This window comes from Temnothorax americanus, unplaced genomic scaffold (genome assembly GCF_048541705.1).
Source record: "Temnothorax americanus isolate GAGA-0224 unplaced genomic scaffold, ASM4854170v1 Scaffold11, whole genome shotgun sequence".
In the NCBI taxonomy this organism is placed as follows: Eukaryota; Metazoa; Arthropoda; class Insecta; order Hymenoptera; family Formicidae; genus Temnothorax; species Temnothorax americanus.
Window position 1 is genome coordinate 1,032,589 of NW_027509242.1, and position 16,139 is coordinate 1,048,727.

At 45.8% G+C, this 16,139-nt stretch overlaps 2 protein-coding genes across 12 annotated transcripts in view; one reads left to right on the top strand and one right to left on the bottom strand.

The window, feature by feature from the left end:
- Positions 1–16,139, bottom strand: part of LOC143907124 (uncharacterized) — a 63,910-nt gene that overhangs the window by 44,413 nt on the left and 3,358 nt on the right. The window lies entirely within an intron of this gene.
- Positions 886–14,340, top strand: Glcat-p (Glucuronyltransferase P). 5 transcript variants are annotated; one of them, XM_077423834.1, is made up of 6 exons: positions 1,124–1,261; positions 11,154–11,223; positions 11,860–12,068; positions 12,221–12,623; positions 12,717–12,874; positions 12,963–14,340. In XM_077423834.1, exons 3-6 carry the CDS (start codon positions 11,871–11,873, stop codon positions 13,359–13,361), a joined length of 1,158 nt encoding a protein of 385 aa, XP_077279960.1. In that variant the 5' UTR covers positions 1,124–1,261; positions 11,154–11,223; positions 11,860–11,870; the 3' UTR covers positions 13,362–14,340. The 5 variants fall into 5 exon arrangements, with proteins under 5 accessions (XP_077279943.1, XP_077279960.1, XP_077279977.1 ...); XM_077423851.1 differs by lacking the exon at positions 1,124–1,261 and adding an exon at positions 6,559–6,703; XM_077423843.1 differs by lacking the exon at positions 1,124–1,261 and adding an exon at positions 6,566–7,055 and having other exon boundaries at positions 11,093–11,223.

Sequence of the window (16,139 nt, forward strand, 5' to 3'; positions counted from 1 at the left end):
GACGCAGCGTCGCCTCGTGCCAAATATATTTTTCGTAAAGTATATCTCTTTACGGGCGAGACGGTGCAGCATATTTTTTAAACAACTCTTTTGGACATAAAACGTTATCTTGTTTAAATAAGTCGATGTTATTGAAAGATAAAACGGAAAATATAGATTTTTTTCGGATTACAATGATATAATGCACATAAATGCACTTGATGCATAGATATGCACGCATTTTTCTGTAAAATATATATATATATATATATACACAAATACATATATAGAAAACTGACAAATTTTAAACTTCTATCCTCAAGTCTGAATTGCAGATTGCCCAAGACGAGCTTTGATAATCTCCGATGACCAGCGATGCAACGCTAACATAATATTGATTGCAAAATACATTCAATTGTATTTAGGGTCGTGGGGGTCGCGTGCCTATCGGAAAACCAATATGAGGCAACGAGTATACATATCGAGAGCCGCTATCACCCATTATGTGCTGAGACGGTATCTCTTTTCCGCGAAATGATTAATGACGAATAAACCGATCTTTAAACGCTTCATCCTGATTCCAAAACGTTCATTTCAATACCCTGCACATTCTCTCAAAAGCGCAGCCTTGCATCGTTTTCCAATTTAATCTCTGTACTTTTTTTCCCCCTTCGACCGGGGGATTTCGCATCAGAACTTTCAAGAATATACCGTTTTCCAATTGCGCTCGCGCGCTGCTGCGGGATTTGAAGTAATGCGGGGTGGATTAGCGTGGAGCTCCGTCTCTAATGGAACACCTTTAATTCGTCTATGCGGGACTAAAGGGCTAAGGTATAGAAAGAGCGTCCGCAAGCGTCCGTAAGCGGACGAAGGGTCGGGAGCAGCTCTTTCGATCAGCCAGTGGTGAACGGGCCGGCCGAAATGTCAGGGCGCGCGCGCGCACGCACGTGTGTGTATGCGTATGGTGTGTGCGCGCGCGCGTGTGTGTACACGATTACATATATCTGGCCGGCTGTGCGGCGCGGCGTCTTCGCCACCCAGGGTACATGCGCGAATTCGCGTGCCGCAGCATGGAACGACGGTGGATTTGCCCCCTCCCGCTTTTCTCCGGACGCACCAGCAACAGCAGCAGCAGCGGCCGCAACAGCAGCAGCAGCAGCAGCAGCAGCCGCGTCCCTTAGCAGCGCGCCTTCCTCTGCAGTGTGGTGGCTGTCGCGATTGTCGATCGACGGCTGTCCCGACAGCGAAAGGTGGACGGTGAGCGGACACCCTCGTTACTATGGTGAGTACCGCAATGAGTAACCGTCGACGACGGCGTGGGAAATCGCACGAATTCCCGTTCTGACGCGGCATGAGCATTTATCGCCGTTGCGAGGCGAGCTCGTCGGGACGAGCACCCCTCGCCAAGCCAACTGAACGTACCGTTCTTCTGCCTCCTGACGCATCATTTTTATCCCCTCGCTCGGAAAACGCGATTTCGCAATTTTGCGCGAGCCCTACGATCGGACGCGGGATCTCGCGATTTTACTCCTCGCGCACGATGGTACGGGGGGGTGCGTGCCATCTGGCCCGCGATCGGATTTGCGCGAAATGTGGATTAAGCTGAGAAACATCTGCTCGTGATTAACACGCGCGGAGAGACCGTGCGGTTTCGCGGAGATAGAGCACCGCATTCACGTCTCGCCGAATGTGAATGTGCACGTTGCACTCGATGTTCTCTCGTGGATCGCGAATCGCACTTAGGCCCGAGTACGTTAAACTTTGAGTTTCAATAATCCAGAACTGCGTTCGATGTTGCTCGTACGTAGTATTTCGGCGTTCAATTTAGGTAGAGACTCGAATCTTCTTGCGCGAGCTAGAGAGATTTTCGTGAGAGAGTCCAACGTCGTTAGGGGTAGGTTGAAGCGCGCCAACATCTTGCGTTCCAAGGTTGATTACTCTGACAGATCGCCGGGATTAATTTGGATTAATGACCCGATGGCTTAACCTCGACCGCAATTCCCAGAAGCGAACTGTCCCGGCTAGGTATCTGCGTCGCTCGAATCCGGGGGGGGGAGGGAAATGGGGGGGGGGGCCCAAGCACAAGAACCAACGGGGCCGACAGCCGGTGTACGTTTAACGATCGCGTTCGGTATCAATGCGTTCCGGTTATCCATCCAAATCCATTTGCGGTGGCGAATGGTCTTCGACCGCGACCGTAGCGCTACCTTTACGCGGTGCCGATTACTGAGAGAGTGGGGTTGCTACCGCGGGGGTGGGTTGATACCGGAAGGTCAATAAAGGAAGTGGAAATGTATTTAGCCGGCTTAACTTATCGAGAAGTCCTGGAGAACGCCGGTAAGGACGTTGGCCAGGATTGGCCTAAGGGGTGGGGGGAGGATACGAGGGTCGGCGGACAAATCGCCGTCAAACGTGGCGATTTGGTTCACTCGAACCAAAGATTTATGGGGGACGGATAGGGGAGAGTCAGGCGAGAGCCCGGGGAAGATCTCTTTCCAGGAGTCGTGATTAGCGAAAAGTAGAGATTGATAGTTTCTCGTTTGCGACACAAGCAGTGGAGAATTTCCCGAGGAAATTACGAGACATTACGTAAGAAGGAGCTCGCGTATTCCGGCGCGCGCGATGGGCATTGAAGGATAATTAGATTCGATCGAACGAACTGAATTACAAAAATACGCGCGATACAGTCGTTCTTGATCTAATATGTACGAGTAAATATAACCACGTATTCTATTATTATCAATCTACGGATCTTCACTTTGCGAAAAAAAATACCTCGACAAACATCGCTCGACGCAATCTGGTACATTTATCGGTATTTTTTCTCTTCTTTCACAGAAGAGATAATAATATTGACGAAATGACGAAAATGCAGTGGTGACATTGGATTAGACGTTCCGCTAGATAGACGCGACCTTGATCGACCGTCAGTCGGCTTATCGAGTACACGTTTCCGAGCGCTATGCCAACTGTCCCTTATCGATAATCCCATCGTAATCTTCATGTCGCGTCGCTTCCGTTGGATCGGTCACGGAAGGCCTCTGTCGAAAAATGGCAGGCGAGATAACCCGATTTACAACATTACGCATCGTACGTTGGTATTGTAAGTCACGATCAATATGACGACGAAGGTGGGACGGACGGAAATGGATGGAGCATGGCAGTGAAAGAGAGCGAAAGAGGACTGGAGGAGAGAAAGAGGACGGGTATAGGGAAAGGGAGACACACGGGCACCTTACAATCTTCTCCGGTTGTTCAAGGCGCGAGGGATGGAGAAAAGTTTCATTAAAAGGCGCTATTTTGTTAGGCAGACCACGAGCGCTCTAATCGATAACGCGCATAAACGTGTTTAAACGAAGTTCCTCCTATTCAAGCATGCCGAAGTTTCTCCCATTCAAGTAACCTAACGCGCCGACATCCGCTCCTCCCATTACCCTCGTTCTCTTCCAACTGAATTGCCGTCTCACCATCCACGGTATCTCACGTTTTACTTAATTATTACTACCCCTAATCATCTTTACTTTGTACGATTCATAATTGAATTGCTCGAGTTACGTGTATGATTATACACGTGTATGATTGTTTTTTTTTAATACTAAATTTAGACAAGAAGCTTGTCATTTTTTCGTCAAACCTTAATAAAATAAAGTTGGAAAAGTTTTTTGAACGAATATTAAAGTGTTTCGTTGTTGCTCTTCTGCGTATTCTCTTTATCTTTCATCAAACGTGACTAATGTATTTTATTATTAGTTCCGCGGTTAAAGGGATCCTGGAGCAAGACGGCATTGACCGTATTTATAGATGTATGATTTTCTCCGACGTGGCTTTAGAGATTTTATCGTTATCTTGTTTTCGCTCGCGCGAAAAACTCTGCCGACGCCCATGAGTGGCTATAGGTAAGAGGTATCGAGGGAAGGTAAACGGGTATCAAAACCGAAAGAGAGAGAAAGAGAGGCCGAGGGAGAATCGCACGGTGTCTGTCGAGCGGTGGTTATCGACCAGCAGCAGGGTGGCCATGTGCCCCCCAAATCAAAGGGCGCCATAGAAGGCTACGCACCGGTCGGCGGGAACTTCTTATTAGTTGCCGGGGCCTCCTCTGATACCGAAAGTTGCGTTGCTGGAAACTGCGCGACCTCGCGAGATTGCGCCCCCGAGAATATCCCGTCTAGGCCGGCAACGTGCTCGGAAAGCGAATGCGGAACCGAGGGGGTAGTTTGCACAAATATCCTCCCCGAAATTCGTCCGGCTTGAATCGATCAAACTTCCGCGCTATATCCTGCCTCGCATCGTCTGCGGCGCTAGCGTTGTTTACATAGTGGCGGATTATCCGAGGAAAAAAAAAGAGGTAGTGAAATGTTGTGTTGCTTTCGTATGATTTTTATTCGGATCTGAACTCTCGTTCTACGCATATAGCCTTCGGGATACACTTAACTACGTAATGCGGAAACGTCGACGATATACTTCGCCAACTGGCATCAAAACTTTTTTTGCGGCCGATTATCTAATGAGTATACGTGAAGTGAATGAAGACACGGTCTAATACTTGAATACGGTTGAGTGCATCCTTATTTGTTAATTGTTAGCGCTCGATCGCTGTGTAAAGCCACCTACATAGTATAGCACGATGTGTATGTTTGATACGCTATCAGGTATTTGCCATCCACTTGAGCTCGAGTAATACCGGAAATTTTAATAAAATTAAACCCCGCCGTGTGTCTTGGGTTACCCTTTGCGGCGGAGGCTGTTAATATTTAATCGATCGTTCGCGATCGATCGGTGACGGAGGTGATTTTGCGTCCCGGTTAATTACTTATTCGGGTCACGCGGGGTAAGAACGGATTCGATTGCCCGTCGAACGATAACTCGGCGCCTTATCTATTCGGGAACGGTCTCTCGTCGGCGAGTCCTTCACCACCGACCGCACTGCCTCATTTCTGCCACGTTATTGATCATTATACTACTAGGTACACGTTGTGTACTCTCTCTCTCTCTCTCTCTCTCTCTCTCTCTCTCTCTCTCTCTCTCTCTCTCTCTCTCTCTCTCTCTCTCTCTCTCTCTCTCTCTCGCGTGTTGGCAATCGCGAGCACGTGCCGCCGTGCACGGTATCGTATCATTTTCGCCGTTAGCGTAAGCTTCCGAGGCACGGCGAATGCAAGTTACAATGTTATCCGATAACGTCGGCGTCGTAACGCAAAACGGGTGGAATATATTTGCCGCGACGCGTCGCGCATTTATGGAGGCTAATTGGAAGATTAATAATACGAGAGAGGAATTCATGAATTTTTCCGCGCGCCTCGCACGATTCCGGTAGATTAACCGCGTTGCATCTAATCGCCGCGACGAAAATTGCTCCCGCCGGGGCTGCTTATTCGCGCCGCGCGATATTCCGCGCTTAACGAGATCGCTGACAACGCGTTTTTAACGCGTCGCGAGAACGTGAGAAATGCGCCACGCACGATTCGCGCGAACTTGGCAATTCGATATATACGAGGGGCTTTACGCCGACGTATACGTCGCGTCGCATCGCGTCGCGACAATTTCTCCTCGCGCACGTAATATTTCATGTCTTTCGTGCAAAGAGAATGTCGGGCGGAGCTTTACGTTGGGGAAGTATAAAGCTTGCTTTATAAAATGAAGACGCGAGGGGGCTGTTCTTTTTCGTTTTATTTGCCGGCGACGCGACGGGACAGAAACGTGAGCGATACATGTACGTTTGACAGAACCGATAAAAAGCTCGACAGTAACACCGCTGGGGAATCCTGAAATACTTTTAAATTCTATTTTTATAGATGTACCCGAGAGGCATCGGGTACACGTATAGCTGTATCCTTCGATCCAACTTTTACAGAAAACATCGATAGAAATAATTCCTAGAATAAAATTCCCGATTAAAATAATTCATATGTACCGCGTCGTTGTTTGACGTACTTCCAATTATTAAGCCCTCATACGTAGGCGGCCGTATTTTTAAGGGGCTAATCGTACGTATCGGAAAGATCGGAAACTCCGATATGCGAGCGGGTCGAATGTATTATTCGTAAAGTTCTCTAAAGTTGTCCGCGGCTTCGATCTGAATTCTATTGTAAAACATCACGTTCGGAAATATATGGACGAGGAATAACGTATGTCATCTATATTTTTACGAGGTTCCGCATGACAAGTGGAAGTGGGTATAAATATCGTGCACGATGGAAAAATCTGTGCAACAACGTATTCTCGCGTCTCTCTCTCTCTCTCTCTCTCTCTCGTTCCTTTCTCTCATTTCCAAATCTGATTAGAAACGGCGTTCACTTAGCTCGATTATATCGCGCACGCCTCTTGCGAACGAGGTGAAAATCGACGTCGGCACGTCGGCGGGTTAAACGTTCGCCGGCCTGAAAACGCGTTACCGCGCTGTTGTACTGAGCGCCAAATTACCGCAATCCGCTAATAGATTCTGCCACGTGATCCGATCCGTGGACCGTGCGCAGCACGCACACGTGGGACACGCGTCTCTCTCGCTCCCCCTCGTACGATGATCGGTCCTTCGATCGGCGTGGTGGGGCATGTTACGAACGACGTTATAGAAGTGGCCTGCACACGAGTAGGAGGAAACGTTTCAGTGTCGAGTCAGCGGTGATTGCGTCGCCGTTTCGCCGTCCTCGGCCTCGTCTTCGTCGGCCTCGTTCTCATCGTCATTGTCGGCTCCGTCGCGTGACTCCGATGCGATGGGACGGTACTACCAGTAAGACACACGTTTCTCGACCGAGATGCGCGTTTCGATCGTTCCGTCCGATTCCGCGAGATCTGCCGTGGGTCAACTGGGTCGATTGCCAGCGAAGCGGAGCGGCCTGATTAATGCCCCGAAGAGAGACCCGGCTCCGGAAACGGAGCGCTCCTCTTTCGGCCGCCGAGCGATTAGAACATTAGAACGCGGCGCGGCCGGGCTCGGTGAAACATTGATTCGCGCCACGATGACGAGTGCGTTAATTTGTCTGGCTCTACGCGGAAGCCTACGAGTGATAAGTGGTTCTGGTTAAGGAAGCTGCGATTAATCGGCGCATTTATCGTGCTCCGGTTTCCGTCGAGTCGAGCCGGTTAGTATAAACAACGATTGAACAAATATAACGACTATCGCGACGCGTTTACGCGCTGAAATCGGAATCGGTATGTTTTAAAAATCATCTTAAAATATATGCCAAGAGCATTAAGGATTGCTCGATAACGGCGAACGTAACGCGTGTTTTATTAGCTCTGAAATCGCGCAAAGCGCACGCGCGGCTTCGTTGTCAAACCGGCGCGGCGCGGCGTGTTTGTCACCTGTGGAAAACCGATGCCGCGATTTGCACATGTAAAACGTAAATAAGGGAATACGGCGAGGTTGCGCCGACAGTTCGGCACGGTTCGAGGAGATTCGTGAGACGTAAATAAAAACCGCAAATAAAATTGCGGACACCGCGATAAGCGCACGCGTGCGCACGCTAAAATACACGTGCCGCGAGACTTGGAAAGGAGAGGATAGATAATGTGAGTTTTCTGGCTTGATGCAAACGAGGTATTGTCTGCGAGGCATTAACTTGATAACGAATGTTCTTCGCGTTCCTGTCGAAGCCGTTAAAATTTCGGTTAGTTCGGTTCCTCGATTCTAAAGCAGGGGAGATTTAATTAATCGGAGTTTGGGAGCGACGCGTGTGTTTAACGGAGTGCCGCGCATACCGTGGGAAGTGCGCGATATAAAAGTTTCGACCGAGTTGGCGCGGTCTGGCGATATCGCGGCGTTTCTACTGGGATAAGTAGGTATACGCGAACGCAATCTCGTTGCACGCCGCCGCGCCGCGGCCGCGTGCACCTTGAACGGCGCGGAGAAAAAGAAAACGCCGCATAATAATCGTGACTTGGATTCGAACGAGGGATTAGGCTCGTTTCTCATTATAATGTCGCGCGATGAGAGAGGCAGCCCGGTTCTCTGCAATCTTAATAACAGGACAAACCTTTGCACGAAACCTAAAGTCAGGATTACCCCGATTACCGAACTGATTCGAAACGTAAATCCCTTGCCCTGTAAACACGTCACGACTTTTTACACACGCGAGTCCAGAGTCTAGAGTACACGCCACGTTCGTTTTTGACACGCGTATACGTATACACGTTCAACAACGTGAACGTGTCTCCGATTAAATCAGACGGTAAATTGCCTCGTTGATGCCGCGCCGCGATTTGCAAATTGATTTAGATCAGAGACTAACGATACTATCTAGATTATCTGGCGGCACTGGATTAGTCAGTGCGAGCTGATCAGCCGCATGAAATTCTCATGCAAGCGGAGCACGGAAGCGAAGCAAGAAGAATCCCCTCGAGCTGGGCCATTCGTTTCCCGCATTCGAATAATTAGTAATTTATGTGAATCCCCGCGGCGCGATGGCGTCTATCACAGTCGTGATTTAGGCCCTGATTTCAAAAGTTCGCGTAACAACGCGAAATTTCTGGCGAAACACGACAGCCATTGTAATTATTAATCGACAAGATCAATGACCGATCGATCGTGAAGTTTTTCGCGTGACGATCGTCGCGCGTATATGTCGGATGTTCGAAAAGAGATCGTTAAAGCTGAATAAACAATAGATACCATTTGTGTTCTATTTCCAACGCAGACGCACAATTAAATATTTTCCTCATAAATCTGCATGATAATCGTTTCAGCGAAAGATCGCATCTCGCGAAGAATAATTATGTGAGCGACAATTTATTTTTACTGAGATTAATTTTCCAATTTTCTGTGCGCTACTTTCCTCGCTATAGAAAACAAGATACATCGATTTTGCAAAATAACGTAATGGGATTTTAATTCAGAAAATATTAAAAAGGGGACAGGATAAATATATGATACGAAACCTTTTCTTCAGCTACATAGGTTTCACAATCGATAAACTTCTGTCTTTTGCAGTACTGCGTTTGTAAACTTTTAAGACCTTGTTTGCACCTTACGATAGAAGGTCTTCTCGGAAAAATTTCACACACATTTCAATAGACATTGTAAGCGAATCGCGGCAGCTGAACAATCTCAGAGGCAGGTGACTTGAAATTCAAATAATCGGACGCGGTTATAAAATCCTGTTATATTAACCGTGCTTCAACGACGTTACAAATTCCATGTACTTATATTGAACCGTCCATGATTCGCACCGATCGAGCGTTTATGTTTCTGAAGTACAAGTGCATTTAAGAAACCTTATTGGCGCCTCGCACGATTTATCGAGGAAGCCGCGTTACGCTGAATTAGACGCATTTGCCGCGGCGCTTAATTACGACGATCGATCACCGCTTCTTCCGCCATTTAGTTAAACCGAAATTTACCAAAGCAAATTTAACGATTTGCTTTTTCCATTCGGGCCGCGCGTCGAGCATTTACCAATTCGGGTTTTGCCAGTTACGAAAGGCAGTCACTTACTTTCGTAACCTGATGCATTTCTGAAAAAACGTTTCGCATCCGTCACCTCGAGATTTTCAGAAAATCAGAAATCTTATCAGAAAATTGACAGATAAGTTCGAGAGCGCTTCAAGTAAGAGAAAAATAGAAAGAAGTGACGTTCAGAAATGTAAATAGATTTTTAAACGCGTTATAGCACTAATATAATAAAGAAGAGAGAATTTCACACGTTATCCTTTCTTTCATCAAGATGAACGTAGTCATCGCGCTTCACCTATACCTCGACATTTCTAGACTGGAAATGTCAAGATCGGATTTGTATCACATTGATGATCGAGATTGATCGGTAATATCTTTAAACGGCGAATTTCCGGTATTTTCCGCGATTGTTGTTCGCTACGAAATTCCGCTTTGTGCTGCGCAATTCGACGCGTAAGATAAAGACGGTACATCTTATCGGTGTCGGCTTTACGTTTTTTCGCTGCTGACGTCGACGAGTGCGTTTGTCATGCGCGATATAGGAGAGACGGCGTTAAATTCTCGCGGGTGTCACGTAATTTAAAACGGCCGTCCTGCACATGACGCGGGCTTACGTAAGAACGTTGCGATAGCGACACGTTGAAAGTAAATTAGAGAAGAGAGCATTTTCAGGCTACGTCGTGTAACGTTCAAAAGACGCCGCATTATCGACTTTCAAAGTCGCATTTTTATTCGTTTAACGAAGTGACGAATATAACGAAAAAAAACGGCGATAAGGAGATTAGATAATATTTCTTCTCAACGCTGCAGCGCGTTAGAAAGGATCCTGTGAAGAATAACAGAGATAAGGATTAAATGAGTTGCTCCTAGCTCCTAACGCGTTATCGTACATAGTTGAATATACTGTTGAACCACGTCTATTATCTTCGCGCTCTAAAGAGGCTATAAAATTGCGAGGGGGCGATACGTCGGATGGGAGACGACGGTTATTAACCGCTTGGTATCGGGGAGAAGAAATAGCGCGAGAGCAATAAAATTGATGCACGTCTCTCTCTCTCTTTCTCGCGGAATTCGAGATCAGTCGCCGAAGAAGGAGGAAGGAGTTTATTAGAAAGACAGGTTGAAATTATGACGCTATACCCGCAGAGGATTTCTGGTTTCACGCGCAGCATCCTACGGGAGACCCGCAAACACGCGCGCATATCTCGCGTCTCTCGTTCGTTATAGATAAATCTCGAACGTTATCGTCGCTCGTTAGCGACGGCGACGGTCCTTCGCTTTAAACGTCGCACGCTTTATCGCCAAAGTCCGCGGGATCCTGACGGATGTTCTTCCGGCGACCGCGCTATCGGCTTAGTCGCTACGCCTGCGCTCTCATCCTCCTCTTCCTCCTCTTCTTCATCCTCCCTCGCCTCCTCCGAGCGAATCCGGGCCTTCGGGAAATGCCACATGACCCACGAAAATAATTAAACCTCGAGAGGACTGTCCCTTCGATCGCGCCAGAATCGGCCCGGCCGTTGCTCACGTTTGCAAAGCGGACTTGGCGAACGCGTCAGGGAATTGTAATTATAAGTTATTCGCATTGACAGTCGCGATTAGTCGTAATTATCGGTACGACGATCGTAAGGCTCATTCACGCACGCCGACAACTTTCATCCGGCGAGTTCTCGCAATCGCGCAAAAAAGTGTAATAAATTTATAGCGGCTGTATATATCATCCTGCTCTAGATGTAAAAACCTTGCGGCAAAATACCACGGGCGTTACGACAGCTAATTACTTTTATGACAGGGCAAGAAGCAGCTCGCGATTCAGGAGAGGCAGAGGAAACGACGGAACAGCCGACACATGTAGCATTCGGGTGAGTGAGCACATCTTTGTTTCAACCTTCTGCGCCCGGCGGGCGGGCTATTATGGCAACTCGACGTTTTCCGCTCGAGATCATCGCGGAAACGGGATCATCTTGCGCGTCGAGCTTTAATACGAACGGCGGGAAATGGGTTTCAATGCAACGTCGGGTTTTAATTCACCGACCTCTCTCTCCACGGTTAATCTTCGTATTTCGTTTCGTTCGCTGTTAAATTTACATTTTACATTTTATACGCGCGTATAAAATTCGCATAATATACATTTATATACGCTAATGCCCGGCGAATGGGGTGCCCAACCCTCCAACCCTCCCCGGGAATGGGATTGAACCGTGAATCAGATTAAAATTGGAAACTCACGGTCCGGAGGAGATACGAGAATAGGAGTAAGTTGAGGCGTGGTAAATTTTTAATCTACAGCCCGATTCATCTTCCACTCCCATTCCCCCCGAGCGAGATTAAAAACGTTATAGCTTAATGCGCGTTTTCAAAAATTTAAAATCAAATCATCCATTTTCCAACCCTTACTCACTTTTTATCGTGTCACTGTGTCAAAATCGTTTTGTTGGCATTAATATATTATTCTTATCCTCGCTGTTACTTTTGAACGTTTCTTTTTCTGAATTCAGGCATCGGTATAATGAAGCCGTCCATGAAAATGGGAGTGATCGCCTTGATAGGGATCTGCGTAGTCTTTTATCAGTATCACCTGTCCACCGGCGTTACTTTCGATCAAGTAACGGCCTTCAATGCCGATACTTCCGCAGACGACGCCGGGGATTTGCCGATCGGTGAGGAGGGCGATGGCAAAACCCCAATAAGGCTCGCCGAGGAAATGGTAAAAAAATAACGATTAATATTTGCTGTGCAATCAGGGTTTCGTGAAAACGAAACTCGTCTTATCTGATAAAGTATTTATTATTATATGGCAATTGTTACTACGATCTATACTTCTATACGTCAGACAAGTTATATCGTTTCTCTTTACAGATTCGATACGCCGTGTACCGAGTACAAATCACGAACGGCCTGAGTCCAGAAATAAGCTCGATGCTTGTGCGGGAACTTATCAATCAATTAAGCAAAAACGCTTCGGCGACCTCTAGAAATAATTTCAAGCCTCCGCCGCAATCGCAACCCCCGGCGGCGACGACGTTACCGCCGTCTCGCCCGTCGTCCTCTTCATCGAATTCCGCGGAGTCCGAAGAACCCCTGTACATCATCACGCCCACATATCGAAGACCCGAGCAGATTCCCGAACTCACGAGGATGGCCCATACGTTGATGTTGGTGAGAAACGTACACTGGCTCGTCATCGAAGACGCTACCGTCGCCACCAAACAAGTGACCGAATTACTGGAAAGAACGAGCTTGAAGTTCGATCATTTAATCGGTAAATCAATGTCCGAGATACGAATCGGTATCCTGCATCGCAAAATCACAGATATCTGTGCGATATGAATGATTTGTATTTACATTTGCGCAGCTCCAATGCCGGAGAAATACAAACTCAAGAAGGGCGCCAAGCCGCGAGGGGTATCGAACAGAAATCGCGGTTTGCGGTGGATCAGGGCGAACGCCACGAGAGGTGTGTTCTACTTCGCCGACGACGACAATACTTACGATATTGAACTTTTCGACGAGGTATGACCAGTTACGAAAGCGTGTTTTAATTTTGCTAAAGACATGAAAATCTCTTTCTAAACGATTCATCTTTTAACGTGTCTTTTAGATTCGCAAGACGAAGACGGTGTCGATGTTCCCAGTGGGGCTGTGCACCAAGTTCGGGCTGAGTTCGCCGATCCTGAAGAACGGCAAGTTCGCCGGGTTCTACGATGGCTGGGTAGCCGGTCGGAAGTTCCCGGTGGACATGGCCGGGTTCGCCGTAAGCGTCAAATTCCTGCACCAGCGGCCGAACGCCACCATGCCGTTTCGCGCGGGATACGAGGAGGACGGCTTCCTGAAGAGCCTGGCTCCGTTCGAGCCGCGGGACGCCCAATTGCTCGCGGACAATTGCACCAAGGTGCTCGCCTGGCACACGCAGACGAAGAAAAACGAGCCGAGCGCGCCGTTGGACATAAAACTTTACGTCGCGACGAACCTGGTGAAGCTTAAGCAGCAGATAGTATGATGTCAGTCGGGACAACGAAGATGCGTGAACTCGAACCTGAATCTTGTGTGTAATCCCGCCCCTCCTTCGCACTAGTTCATCGGTGTCACTCCAGGGGAGTTCCTAGGTGCGGAAGACTGTGCGATTCAGTGCCTAAAAGTATATCTATCCTCTCTCTCTCTCTCACGGCGAGAGAGAGGAAAAATCGTTATTACCTTTAAGCATAGCCGGTAAAACGATTCGTTTTTTTATCACCTTTTACACATCCGCAACAATGTAGCTCGCCCCAAAGACAGTCCTTGCCCCGAGGAAGGATATCGCGGTGAAGGAAAAAAGTTTAGTAGGATTCCCGGGGCAACGCTATGACCACAGCGACTCGATAAGGTGCATAGAAATTCACGCTTTAGAGTTCGAAACCGTCTATTATCCTTACTTTTTGGCATTTCCCTTTTCGTGCGTGCCGCATGAAGCGACGTGAACGCGAAGAGAAAGGTGAAATCCCTTATTAATAATGTTAATCGATAAATACAGCGGGATAGTAGAGTTTATTAGCCGAAAATCATGCGGTTTCGAAGTATCTTTAACGCGTATAAATAGCGAAATCGCGCACTCTGCAGACGACCAAAGAAAGAAAACGAGTCACTCGCTGTAACGTTAAACTCTTAAACTTGCTTTATTCTACCTGAGGGATATATGTCCCGAGTTCTATAAATAGATTCTCTATTCTGTTCCATTCTATTCCGTAGCGAAGTCCATTCCTAAACTTGCTCTAGTACGACGCGAGGTCAAAGATTATTCGATCGAACGATGAAAATGTCTCTAGGCGATTTTAGGGGAACCTGCTCGTTGCTCGTTAATCTAATTACCAAGTATAATGTTTAACGTCGTCGTTTAACAAATCTTGTCCCGCCTCTTCGTGCGATTAGCAAGCATAGACGATTACGAGATAAAGAGTTAGAGCAAGTATCCCTTAATAACGATTCCTCGTAGCTTCGAAAGATTTCGAAAACAAATATAAATGTTTAAAAGTCAAAGCACGAAAATCGAAGTTTAATCTTAAGCTTTGTCAACAATTACGTTAGAGAAGTTATTATCATTTACGCGAGTATTTATAGTTAAAATATGAAAATTTCTTCTCGATAGATATTTTCGATCAAAAAATATCAAGTTGAAGTGCACGAGATATCTTTGACTTGCACTTATTTAGCTTTCAGCATAAATCGGCATAAATCAGCATTTATAAAATGCCGAACGTGCAGCATGCGCGTAGTTATCATAATTTAGTCCGAATAAATTTTTCAGATTTTGAAGAGAATCTGAAAAATTGATTTTACGACTGAATATCGAGCAATGCCTGATGAATAGCACTCGCCGAAACAAGCATCCTGTCCTGTATTTGACTGAATAGAGATAATTTTAATTCTCGAGTTGCGCTCGTCGCTGCTCTTTTATTTCCGTTAATAATGTAATCCATTTATTTCATTGTAATGCCGTGATCATAAGCAAAACAGCGAATTATAATCAAATAAACGAGCGTTTCCGTTACCAATGTACTTGCGTGCGTGTGCGTAGAAAACATGTACTTCCTTAGAAAGGCATATAATATATTTAAAGCTACGTTTGATTCCTCTTGCGCAATAAAGTTCGCGTGAGTTAGGTAGTATTAAAAAAAAGAGCTAGAAAATAAGAAAGGTGTGCACTGAATGCGAAATCTAAAGACTCGATTGCCGTTTCGATTGTCTGCCGACGACATCGTCAGAATGGTCGAAGTATCGAATCACGATTGTACAGTGGAACCTCGATAATTCCGAATGTTTCCATTAATATAACATATCGCTATAACAATTCGACCAACGTTAGATCAAATATACAACTTTATCTAATTTCCTATATAACTTTACTTATACAAATATTTCCCGTATATTATTACAATTTATTTAAATCAATTTTGTTCAGTCATTAGACAACTTACATATTTAAAAAAATTATTTAAAATTAGTTATCTAAAATTAGTTACACAAAAGTTATATAAAAATTAGTTATATAAAATTAGTTATATAAAAAAGCAATTAATCGTGGATCATATAATACTAATTATCAGTCAGCTTAATTAGTTCGGGCATTAGGAGTTCTGCTGTACGAACGCTCGGAAGACTGCGGAAAACCAACAAGAAAAGTTTCTTTCTTGTCAAATTTCATATCCTTGTAGCGTTATATGTATATATATAATATCTAGTATTCTCGACCGTGTACGCGTCTTTAAAATCGATATTGGAAAATTTCGTGTCATTAGTTATATTAGACCAGGGTGCTAATTTAAAATATTTTCCTAAGGGTTCCCAATAATTTTTTACGACACTTTGATTTCGGAAAATACTCTATACTTCATCTACTTTTATCTAGTGTGTGATGCTTCATAGCGATAGACGTAATTCCAGCGTGTGGATGATAATAATTTATCACATGTCTATAAGATATATATATATATATATATATATATATATATATATATATTGTCATTATGACACCAAAAAGTCGAGAAACTATAGCATGTATAAATAATATATCTATAGGATAATTGCACTATTTAGAAATTAATCAATGTCGAAAGCGGGATGGCATTAGATTTTTCCCATTTACATATCCTGCCGGAATATGCGAAGGTTTGTGTACAGAAAATACGCTATTTACGTTTCAGATTGATTTATACAGATACGGTCCGCAATAAACTTACGACAAGCAATATGTGTGATTCTCACGCAGTTAGATTGTAGAAAGAGAGAGAGAGAGAAAGAAAGA

What these genes read in the sequence shown, in the direction of transcription:
- Glcat-p (XM_077423817.1), top strand. Translation starts at nt 901, where the DNA reads ATGTCAGGGCGCGCGCGCGCACGCACGTGTGTGTATGCGTATGGTGTG. An exon ending in TAAGGCTCGCCGAGGAAATG is followed by an intron (nt 12,069 to 12,220) that starts GTAAAAAAATAA and finishes TTCTCTTTACAG; the next exon opens with ATTCGATACGCCGTGTACCG. An exon ending in GAAGTTCGATCATTTAATCG is followed by an intron (nt 12,624 to 12,716) that starts GTAAATCAATGT and finishes ACATTTGCGCAG; the next exon opens with CTCCAATGCCGGAGAAATAC.